The sequence below is a fragment of the Montipora capricornis genome, chromosome 12 (assembly GCF_036669925.1).
Source record: "Montipora capricornis isolate CH-2021 chromosome 12, ASM3666992v2, whole genome shotgun sequence".
NCBI lineage: Eukaryota > Metazoa > Cnidaria > Anthozoa > Scleractinia > Acroporidae > Montipora > Montipora capricornis.
The window spans coordinates 22,067,485-22,079,984 of NC_090894.1; the positions used below are offsets into that span (position 1 = coordinate 22,067,485).

General features: G+C 43.6%; 1 protein-coding gene across 1 annotated transcript in view; it reads right to left on the reverse strand.

Annotated features, from left to right (window-relative positions):
• LOC138025518 (semaphorin-5B-like) overlaps positions 1–12,500 on the reverse strand; it is a 33,478-nt gene that overhangs the window by 4,161 nt on the left and 16,817 nt on the right. The window contains exons 7-8 of the mRNA XM_068872715.1: positions 1,694–2,008; positions 506–786 (exon numbers count right to left, since the gene is read on the reverse strand). Coding sequence (XP_068728816.1) covers positions 506–786; positions 1,694–2,008 — 596 coding nt within the window. The remainder of the gene's footprint in view (positions 1–505; positions 787–1,693; positions 2,009–12,500) is intronic.

A 12,500-nucleotide genomic window follows, 5' to 3' on the forward strand; every position in this document is an offset into this window, starting at 1 on the left:
ATTTAAGTGTCTAGTCGTTCTATCGCTGGAGCACTTATTGGGGACACTGGAAACTGAAATTAACAATTAACTCAAATCAAGAACACGATGATATACGCTCCCTCCCCGATTTTTTCTGAGGAGAGGCGGCGGCTATACACAGGCTTATTGTACCGGCGCAGGTCCGTGTGAAAAACAACCCATTTGGTTTGAACAAGTGTGTTTATTTGACGTTTCGCTGAGCTCTTCGCTCACACCTTACACGTGCCAAACTGAATGACAGGGTAAAATTTTACACAATTGTAAGACAAGAGGACAGGAAAGACAAAACGAAACACTTACGCCTTTCCGGGCTTGCAACACGGACCGCATGGTCTAAAACTAAAAACCGAACAAATTGCGCAAGCGCAAAAACTAAAACGAGCCTGAGGAGCCTGAGTTGTCACGCAACGTGACATTGTAAGCCTAGGGGCTCGCTAGCCAGGGCCGCTACACTTATCATATCAAGGATATAAATTACAATTACCGGTTTTCATCTTGCAGCAGCTAAACATTTCAATGCAGTAAATGTAATCACAACCACCACGGTAGATTCCATTCATATAGTAGCCATCTCTTTGGCATGCACTCCATCCTTTCTTGTCAAACGACATCACAACCTCCTTATGATAACAATCTGCGTAGTTGTCCGGGTGGTTATTTGGACGACAGCACCTTGCATATTCAATCTGGTGCAAATATTTGCTTGCACTGATATACAACCCGTTCAAGAAGTATCCGCTCGGACATTTGGCCCAGACATGTTGCCTGGAAAAGAATAAAAGGCGGGTGAATACAGATGAAACGGGTCAAAACCAGGATTGAAATTGCAGTGTATGGTGTTTAAACCAGTTCGGAGTTTCAAAAAACGAATGGGTGCGTCGGGATAAAAACAAGCATATAAATTTATCCATGCAAAATGTATCATCACCCTACTTCTGCTCAACATGGTATTCCGAGTAAACGCTTTAATTGAAGAGTGTCTTGTTTTTTCACAAAAGTAAACCGTTTGGGAAAAAACCCTTTGTCGCACAAAAAGTATAATTTGATTGAAAGGATATTGACGTGAATGAGCCGGGAAATCAGAGCGAGCTCCGCTATAAAAGCTGTTTTGCAGCGAGTGTGTGGGGTTTCAATGTCCCCCTGAAGTATACGAACAAAGGGTGTGACACGAGATTGGCGGTTTGTAAATCGTCCATATTCGAGAAGACTTGAAAGTCTAAGCATTTTAGGATGTGGTTACAAAGGCCGCAACACTTTCGTTTCCTTCGTGTGTTAGAAACCCTCAAATGTTTGTCCGGCCGAGGTTCTAAACAAGATGTCCGCCCGGGTGGTGGGTTTCTACTCCCGTACGGTAGTCCTGTGCTCAATTAACTTGGCGAACCAATTCGAATATGCAACAACAAAAAAATGTGACCTCTAAAAAATAATTTCACTTTACGATTTTGATAAACCTCAGCCATGGAATACCTGCCACTTTCCTAAACCTGAAATGTACTTTGATATAGACGGACAGCCCTTCCTATCCGGAATTTCTTGCCTTTTCAGATAACTTCACGCTCGATAACTCATATCTAACGGGCGACATGTGATGGGTGATCAATAATTTCTTGGTGACAGTGCCGGACAAAGTCGTCCCGTATAACGTTTTGTGAATACTATACTTAATCCTTACCGATCCAAGGTCAATACCCAGTGTTCATCTACGCATTGTGCTCCCACATCAACATAACTTTGTTCCACGGCTGGGCAGCACTTCGCCACCTCAATAAGCCCAAGTACATTGTTGCCCTGTGGATCGTTTCTCCACAGTCCCTTGATGTACTTATTGGCGGTTTGGCTGCTGCATAAAGACCATCCTGGTCTGTCCATACTTGCCCACCAATCTTCGTCGTTACAGGCGGCGGACCCGAAATCAAGCCACGTCATAAGTATCAAAACGGCAAGGAGGAAACGCATCTTTGATCTTGGAATGCTAGCAGACTTTAACCTTGAAGGAAACGAAAAGGAACAAATACTTGTTTTCTTGCGAGATAAAGAAACCAGTGTCAAGTTGTCATGGATAACCCTCAATGGTTGGCATTGGAGCGTGTGCAATGGCCGCAGCGTTTCCAGACAAACTGATCGCATTCAATCTTTTGAAGAAAAGGTAGCAAGTTGAAAGTCTACAAATGTGAAGACCCGGTTTTAGACCTTCAAGAACCAGAAAACTGGAGATAAGTTACGCGACCCTCCCTTTCGAAAATTATCCATGAACATTTTCTCTTGCCCTTAAAAAATCCGAAATCACAAAAAAATTATGCCAGCGAAACAACGAGAAAAAAAAAAAAAGAGAGAGAGAAACTAAACCAGATTACACCGAATTCATAAATGGCGGCCAACCTGGGTTAGCGGCCAAACATGACATCGAGGCGTTTTAGAATAAACACGCAGTATTTTTGAGGAGAGAAGGAGAAAAAGAACGATCGACGTGCGGAAAATTACATTCCTGGTTCTTCTTTAAGAGCCAGAAGGTCATCGGTATTAAAAAAATGATGAGCTACGGTTGTTGCTGAATGTTGGAACGATTCTGCTTAACGCTCGAATTGTAAAGAGGTGTCGCAAGGATTCCTTGACGCTATTCCACACCGGTTAACTTTTCAACACATTTATTAACAACTTAAGTCTCCACGAGTTTTTCCCTTTCTCTTTTTTCTCTCCGCGTGCTCTCTCTACCGGTCCTAACCGGTTTTTGTGACGTCAGTCCATCGCGTCACGCAATTGTCACGTTGCGTCCTATTTTCGTTCCGACACTCTCCCCCTATTTGATACACGCTAGTGGAGCAAATATATTCACACCTCCGCTGTTTAAACAATTGCAACAGTAACTCTCTTATACAAGTAACAAGTTTAAAAATTCTAACAGTTCATAGTCCCTCTTGGGTAACAGGAACAGTCTCTTCGCCTTCTTTCTCTGCAATGTCTCTAATCCGCTGAGCAGCTACTACTGCCGCTCGTCTCGGAGTGAAATCTCTAGCTCGAGGATTAAGCTGTACTGGTTGACTCGGCGGTGTCTCTCGCATGTCACAAGACAGCTCCATCGGGCATAAATGCTGGATCGCCCGTTCCAAATATGACTTCCCCGCTCTCAGCCTAGCTCCTCTCACAACTCCGTCACGCCCCTTGATAAGTTTTACCACGATTCCGATATTCCACTTCCTACGGTTGCGTTCCTCGCTCTGGATCAGAACCACATCACCAACTTTTAAGGTCAATTCCTTGGTCTTATGTTTCAGATTGTGTCTCTCCCTCAGGCTCCTTATGTAGTCTGTAGTCCAGCGTGACCAAAGAACGTCCTTGCACCGACGGACATATCTCGCTCTCTTACGTAGATCCACATCCTCAACTGCATCTGCATCTTCCTCCGGCAGAAGGTTAGACTGACTATACATCATGGCGGCTGGAGTCAGCACAGGAAGCTCAACATCATCTTCAACATAGGATAATGGACGATTATTGACAGCCACCTCTACATCGAGGATTACTTCTTCAAGCTCATTAAACATCAGAAGGGCCCGCCCAATAGCCTTGTAGAAAGCTTGCTTTACAACTCCTACTAAGCGTTCAAATTGACCGCCCCACCATGGGGCCCTAGAGAGATTAAACTGCCAAAGAATGTTATGATGAGCCAGGTAGTCTTGAGTCTTCTCATCTTTCATGATACTGTTGAGCCATTTGGACGCTGCTACAAAGCTCTTCCCATTATCTGAATAGATCTTCGTAGGCCTTCCCCGTCTGGCAATGAACCTTTTCAAACACTTGGTGAAACCTTCCGTGGTCTGGTCAATTACTAGCTCCAAATGGACTGCTCTTGTCAAACTGCATGCAAACAGTAGGATATATGCTTTGCCTTCCAACTTCTTAGAAACCTTGTATGCTATTGGCCCAGCGTAATCTACCCCCACTACTTGGAAAGGATAAGATCCTTCAGTATGGTCCACTGGCAGGTTTCCAGGGGGTGGATTGTGAAACCTCGTGGCATGAAATTTCTTGCACCCGTAACAGTGGTTGATCACAGTCTTTGCTAGCTGACGGAGACGAGGTATCCAATATTCTTGTCTAACATGCGCCATAGTAGACCCTACTCCCCCGTGAAGAGTCAAGAGGTGGGCGTCTTGCACTATTTTCTCTGATAAGCTTACTCTGGGTGGTAGATACACAGGGTAATGTCCTTGAATTCTTCCTCTGCACAAGTAGATCCCCTCATCATTCTTCTGAAGATTGAGCCTCTGTTGATCTTCTAGGAATTTCTCTGTCACAGTGTATCGCTCTTGCTCGCGCTTTATCCACCACTTCACCTGCTTCTCAGTCTCAGCCGTTGTCAAGGGGCCGCTAACTCTATTCGATTTCTTGCTTCGGCAATTCTGAACGAATCGCGTAACCCACGCGCTAATTCTGATCACTCGCCAGAAGGCATACTTTTCAAGTACTTCATCAAAATCATCTCTCACATCCACAGCTACAGCGAAATTCTCTTTGGTGCGTTTGGCCTCGGTTTCCGTCTCCTTGTCAGGTTTAGTCACTATGTCTCTTGGCCATTTCTCTGAATTGGGCAGCCATTCTGGTCCGGATAGCCACATGCCAGTGAACTGGTCTGCATTACAGCCTCTGCTCCCTATGTCTGCTGGATTGTGGTTGGTGTCAACGTGCCTCCATTCAATGAAATCCTTAGAACTGATCTTGTGAACTCTGTTGGCCACGAACTGCTTGTAGGATCCTCCCCCTTTGATCCAATGAAGTGCGACCGTATTGTCACTCCACCCATAAACGGATGTAATCGGGTATCCTTCGAGTGCTGTTCTTACGTTATCCGCTAGATTAGCTGCCATATGAGCTGCTACCAGTTCTAACCTTGGGATTGTGAGATTTTTCTTTGCCAACCCTGACTTTGCTGCTATCAATCCCTTGCTCACTCCAGAGGCTTGAATAATCACTGCATAGACTGCTGATGATATCCCAGAACCACTTGTGTCACCGAAAGCATGCAATACAACTCCTTCAACAGGCTCCCTAAACCTTGCTAGGCTCCGTGATACTTCAACCTTATTGGGAAGGCTCCTCACAAACTTCAGCCACTCCTGCCCCAATCTATCCGATACCTTCTCATCCCATGGAAGACGACTCTCACATATCTCACGATACAGTAACTTCCCCACCAGCATTGTGGGCGAGGCAATCCCAAGCGGGTCATACACTGCGGCTAAGAATCGTAGAATCCCTCTCTTCGTCGTCTCGACAGGTTCTTCGGGAAAAACCACAGCGATCAAGTCCTCCCTCTTGTTCCACAAAAGTCCCAACATCTTTGTTTCACCTTCTTTAACTCCTAACTGTTGTTTTGCATAACTCTGCTGCTCATCAACGGGAACAACCTTCCCGCTCTCTAGCTGAGGATCGTTAGAGTTCCACTTATGCATGGTAAACTTGGCCTCCCCGAACACTGATACTATTGTCTCCTTCAGGCCCTGGACCTCGTCTGTAGTGCTGCCCCCGGTGATGACGTCATCAACATATAGACTTCTCAAAATCTCTTCAATCTCTGAGGGGTACCTCTCCCTTAAGTTTTCCAAGTGCAACTTCAATGTTCCTGCCAATAAGAATGGTGACTGTACCAACCCAAAGAGCGCTCACGTAAATCTCATCACCTCGATTGCGGAAGGGTCCTTGTTTTTGATCCAGTGGAACCGTAGGACATCCCTGTCCTCAGTCCTAATGAGTACCTGTAGGAAGGCTTGTTTGATGTCTGCTGTTAAGGCAATTGGTTTGAGGCAATTACGCACAAGTACATTCCACAACAGGTTCTGAAGAGGAGGGCCTGTCTCTAAACACTCATTTAAAGAAGGACTGTTTCCATTCGGTTTAGCTGACGCGTCAAATACAATTCTAAGTTTCGTCGTTGTTGCTGTTTCCCTTTTTACAGGTTTATGCGGGATGTAGAACACTCTCTCATTGGGTTCCTCTTCCACTCTCTCGACTATCCCCTCTTTTAGCTGATCTTGAATGATTTCATCATACTTATCAATCATGTCTGGATCTCGCTGCAACTTCCTTACCAGTCCTTCTAGTCTTGCTATGCTACCATGTTCGTTTGTTAGTAGACGACCATGACCCGGCTTCCACAACAACCCACTTTCATACCAACCTTCCTCACTTCGATGTAGCTGCTCGATGAATTCACCATACGCGCTCTCCTGGTCTGTTTCTGGTCTATCTTCGAGTCCTAAGACATCTAAACTGCAGAGTTGCTCATAATCTGCTGTTGATGATTTCGTCAAGTAAACGTTAGAAAGACCTGTTTCTTTACCAGAGGACATCATCGCCCACCCTAGCATAGTGAGCTCAGCAATAGGCTCAGATGGTTTACCGATCCTCGGTTTTGATTCTTGAGTACTCACTAGCGCCGAGTATAAGGTGGATGGGTAATTCACCTTTCTTATCCTTGTCATCCATTACTACTCCTTCCAGGTGAGGATACTTGGTTATCAGTTCTTCATAACGCGGGTTTGAGACTGTGAGTAATACTCCCTTATCTACCTTATTGACCTTTGTCGTCATCTCAAATCTTCCATCGACACTTGCAACCTTCACTGTATAACTTCGTACCTTTTGGATTGTAGAGCAAAGCATCATTTCTATCTGTTTATGTTCAACATGTGTTGGAAGCTTGTTAAGCCGTTCGACTAGAGCTGCTGACGCGTATGAACTACCTGCCCCTGTGTCCAATAATGCTCTACACTTGATGCCATCGACCACCACCACCACCACTGGATAGATGACTGAACCTTCATGATCACCTGTCACCAGCATCATCTGATTGTTGCTAGGCACCCTGTCACAAATAGACGTGTGATGTCTGTTGCCGCAGCGTTGACAGGCATTCTTGCTGCGACACTCTTGCGCTTGATGTTTCATACCCGTGCAGTTAAAACACAACTTCTTGTCACATAAAATCCTCCTGCGCTGGGAGATGTTAGGGAACTTCCCACACTCTGCAGAGCGGTGTTCTTCACCATTGCAATAAACACAGACACGCCCCACCTTCACACTTTCGTCCTTGGTTTGGTAGGCAGGATTTTTCTTTGTTGGATAGAGGTTTCGAGGGTGCTGATTTGATGGATACCAGGTCGACGAGTCACGGATAGTTGAGCCGCGATTCGGTGGACTGCGAATAGATAGGCCACGGTTTGATGGACTGCGAATTGGTGGGTCACGGTTTGAATGATCGCCGTCTGGTGTTGTATACATCTGATCTTTACTGGGTATGGGATTACGGTCGCACCACTTTCTCAACGATTCGATTAGTTCTGGAAATCCCCACTCTTACCAGTCATCATCAAGACGAACTAGGTCTGCTCGAATGTCAGGAAGCTTATCAAGCGTTGCTCGCACGAACCCTTCAATTTCTTTAACCTTCCCCATCGTCTCTAGGACTTGTATGTGACTTGTTAACTTCTCATGGAATTCATGAATTTTAGCTGGATCCACGCCATGAATTGTGGACTATCCAATAATACACTGCATATGTGCGTTTGCCACCTCACTGGATTTACCATACTTGGTTTTTACGATACTTTTTGCCCGTTCATACCCTTCGGTTGTGAAAGGGAGTCCATCGATGGATACGCGGACACTGGGTACCAGTAACTCTGTGCTACTTGGGTAAGCTTGGCTTTGTCAATTTCAGTTTCAAATTGATTCCAAAACCTCATCCAATCAGGAAAGGTTCCTTGAAACTTCGATATCTCAAGCTTTGGTAGTTTTGCTGCAACGCTACTACAATTCTCTGAATCCTCCAGGGACATTTTCATTGATTTCTCGAGTTTCACCCGCGCTTGAAATTTAGCCTTTTCCAACTCGATTTCTTCATCCAAGATTCGTTTCCGTTTTTCTTCTTCGCGTTTTTCCGCTTCGGCTGAACTAATATAAGCGGCTACATGCCTTACTTGTTTGAGAGTCCCTTCAAATTTACCGATACGGGTTTCCAGATTTTCGGACCAACTTCTAATCTCTTCAAAGTCCTCGTTGTTTTCGATTCGCAACTCCTGAACTTGTAATTTAAGCTGATGCGTTTTGTCAATAATAGATTCTAAAGCGTTCCCATGTCTCTCGATAGCCTTTACATCTTCGGTTTCAAGTATTTTCCCGGTATCTTCTACTGTAAAGTTAAGCATTTTCAGTTTGCCTTCGATCTTCTCTTGTAATGTTTTGATCTCGCTCATGTTGACATTTGGTCTGCAAAAACCTTTGTGTTTGAATTTCTCTCGTCGCTTGTTTTAGAACTCTCCTTTTCTCCTGAAGTGTCCTGGCAGGGTCGCCACTTATGTCGCAAGGATTCCTTGACGCTATTCCACACCGGTTAACTTTTCAAAACATTTATTAACAACTTAAGTCTCCACGAGTTTTTCCCTTTCTCTTTTTTCTCTCCGCGTGCTCTCTCTACCGGTCCTAACCGGTTTTTGTGACGTCAGTCCATCGCGTCACGCAATTGTCACGTTGCGTCCTATTGTCGTTCCGACAGAGGTAAATTTTAACCTTTATAATAGTAAGCTTATATCGTTCGATCCGGCCAAGGCTTACGGCATAATTGTGTAAAATCAAGTCATCTCTTTGAAGAAATTAAAAAGAGCTCTTGTTTCCCTTTTTGTTGCTATTGCTTTTTTAAGAGTCGAAGAATACATCATTCAAGGGAAAGACAGTTTTCTTATGGATCCGGATCCGAATTCGTTTTACAAAAAGCGAAACTTTGTCAAGCAGGGTGCGAGTTGTGCTGTTGTTGATTCAAACTGTTGTGAGGTTTCTTAAACAAAACTGAGACAAAATTTTGCGAAAGGTAAAAGTATTAGGCGCTCACTGGTGGAGAAAATGCCTCTTTTTACGAGGTAGAAATGAACAAGTTTAATGGGGAAAGCGGCTGGAAAGCATCATTTTGTCCCAACCAGCTGGAAGAAGGGGAAACCTCTTGAGGATCTATGTGTTAATATTACCGGTACTTACAAAGCTCGTAGTACCTTGATATTTCTAATTGTTTATATTATAGTTTAATTTATTCACATCTGTCGTATTGCACTGCCTCATGGGGAAGTACCTACCTGACTAAATTAAACTGTTTACTACTGCTACAGGAAAGAGTACGCAGGATTATAACACAATAAGGCTGGCGAGATCATAGCTAGCAGACCCCTGTTCAGATTAGATTAGATTAGGTATACTGAACATATTTCAAATTACTAAATTACGAATGGGTGTGCTTGTATACAAACATCAAAATAACTTGCTTCCTGATATTTATGACTCCTATTTCACAAACATCAGAGAGGCCTATCGATATTGTACACGTTCAAGATCAAACCAAGATCTGTTTATACCTCGGCCAAGAACGACTTATGGCAAATTCAGTGTTAGATTTGCCACAGCCAATAACTGGAATAACATACCTTAACATATAAAAATGCTTCCTCTCTCTAAAGCTTTAGAAATGAGCTTAAAGTTCATCTGCTTACATCCAAAGCCCGAGGATGACATCCTGTTTAGCTGTAGTTGCACGGCTATCTTTAAAAGGAGGAGTGAGGAATCGGTAAACGGAAATGGGAATGGTGAATGGGGAACGGGGAACGGGAAATCTGTAAAATGAGAAATCTTTAAAAGCGGGAATCTTTAAAATGGGGAATCTTTAAAATGAGGATTCTTTAATCCTTTCACCCCCGTGGGGTTCCCCATTGACGAGTAAAATAGTCTGGCGTTAGACAGAGTAAAATCTATAAGTGGCACTCTTGGGAGTGAAAGGGTTAATGGAGACATAGTTTTTGAGTGAATCTAGCTGTTGTTAACCCTTTCACCCCCGTGGGGTTCCCCATTGACGAGTAAAATCGTCTGGCGTTAGGCAGAGTAAAACCTACAAGAGGCACTCTTGGGAGTGAAAGGGTTAAAAGTGGGAATCTCTTGAACGGGGAATGTTTAAAAGCGGGAAGCTCTGGGAATTACTGATTAATCAACTAAAGTAAATTTATTCATTGTAATTATATCGCACGTTAAAGTATATCTGTTAAGCGGGCTAGTGGAGCGGTTCAAATCTCGATTCTTACTCTTTGAGCTCTGCTACACCGACAGAAGAATCGAACCGCCTTGATTCATCTTAACTCCAGTCTGTGAAGTTTTTAAATTGAGTTTTGCAGCGATAAATATTTGTCCTACCGTTATCAAGTACTAATGGCAAGACGTACTACTTAACGAGACATATATGACACACACAATGGGTTATTGGTTTTGTGACAGACAACCCTTGAATTTTTAAGCTTTGCGTGATGTGACATTTACACGGTGGCCGAGAGAGCTTTAGTGTTTGCTAAAAAGTGATGTATTTCGTGGAATTTGGCTATCTGAACAGTATTGGAAAAAGCACTATTGTAATTTTTGTTGAGTTTCCCAGGTTTGTGTGGGAAACTCAGAGACAGATGTTTTTGTTGGTTTCCAGACAGCATGGCGTCTCTATACAAATCTCTTGAAATGTGGTAAAAGATTTGTCCGTGTATCTTGCATAAGAAAAATTGCAGTGACCTGAATCTCGGCGGGAGTCTTTGCATATTTCCTTTCTTTCTTTTCCCCGATTCTGGAAAATCAGCAATACAGTAATTAGATGCCAAACGATGTGCCGGCGGTGTTCTGTGACATAATTTATATTAGCTTACTTTTTAAGTTAAGAGTAGAGGATAATTTAGTATTCCATGGCATGACAATATTATAGGATATCTGACACAGGAACTCTCATCGATCGGTTGTTAGTTATTTTGGCGGGTCACTGCAATTTTTCTTATGCCCAGTCCCCATTCCGATTCCCCGATTTCCCGTTCCTTGTTTTAAAGATAGCCGTGCAACTACAGCTAACTCGGTCTTTGGATGTAAGCAGATGAACTTTAAGCTCGTTTCTAAAGCTTTGGAGAGAGCAAGCATTTATTATATGTTAAGGTATGTTATTCCAGTTATTGGCTGTGGCAAATCTAACACTGAATTTGCCATAACTCGTTTTTGGCCGAGGTATAAACAGATTCTGGTTTGATCTTGAACGTGTACAATATCGATGGGCCTCTCTGATGTTTGTGAAATAGGAGTCATAAATATCAGGAAGCAAGTTATTTTGATGTTTGTACACAAGCTCACCCATTCGTAATTTAGTACCTAATCTAGTGAACAGGGGTCTGTTAGCTATGATCTCGCCAGCCTTATTGTGTTATAATCCTTAGTACTCTTTCCTGTAGCAGTAGTAAACAGTTTAATTTGGTCAGGTAGGTACGTCCCCATGAGGCAGTGCAATACGACAGATGTGAATAAATTAAACTTAAAAATATCAAGGTACTACGAGCTTTGTAAACTAGACGCTCTATGAGCGTACACTGGGTTGCCTGTAGTACGAAGGGACTGACTTGGGTGGTATTAAACTGCAGCGTTCCAGGCAATTTTTTTCAAGTCGGGGGTCATTAAGACCATTTAAGGGGTCACCCAGAAGTCGTACCAGCAGAGGCCCTTTGGCTCACACGTTCATACGACCGAAACAGATCTTTTTTTAGGTTAAAAACCTGGCTAACGGCCTATTAATCATTTGTCAAAAAGAAGAAATTCCTGTCATTTTTAGAAAAATAGACACGCATTGCTTACGTGTGTGGGAGGCGCGGTGGCCTCATGGTTAGTGTACTCGACTTCTGAGTGAATGGTCCGGGTTCGAGTCCTGGTCGGGGACATTGTGTTGTGTTCTTGGGCAAGACACTTTACTCCCACGGTGCCTCTCTCCACCCAGGTGTATAAATGGGTACCGGCGAAATGCTGGGGGTAACCCTACGATGGACTGGCATCCCATCCAGGGGGGAGTAGAAATACTCCAAGCCGTATCATGCTACGGAAAACGGAGATAAGCTCCGGCCTGGGCCACTTGGCTCGTATGCAGACTTTACCATTGCTTACGTGTGGTACTGAAGTAACACAGCGCCTTATTCCATATTGTCAACTGAGCTGCGTTTTGTTTTCCAGTAGCTTCAAGCTGTCTTTGCATAATATGTAGCTCTAACAGTACATGATATTGTTTTGGTATTGTATATTGTAGTGCCATGGTAGAAGTCTTAGATAAATAGCCCCCTGAGAAGACATGTGATTACTAGCAAAGTACTGAACCCAGAGAGACTGAAGAAAATCAAAGGGAATCGAGAAACTGGCTTCTGAACGCTTGAACACTTGAAAATTTGGAGAATTTTCAGCTTGGCAACACTTGCTGCGGTCGGTTTCCATATTAGGTCATACGGTATTTGAGCTGATAACCGAGATTAAGTGAACCAAGCAGAAAGCTAGAAACACAATATCAGACGTCGAAAATTTTGGTAAAAAATTTTACCGTCGAAGGTCATTCTTGGACAAGTGCTTAGGCTTGAACAGTGCAGAGTCATACTTAACACTAAACACGT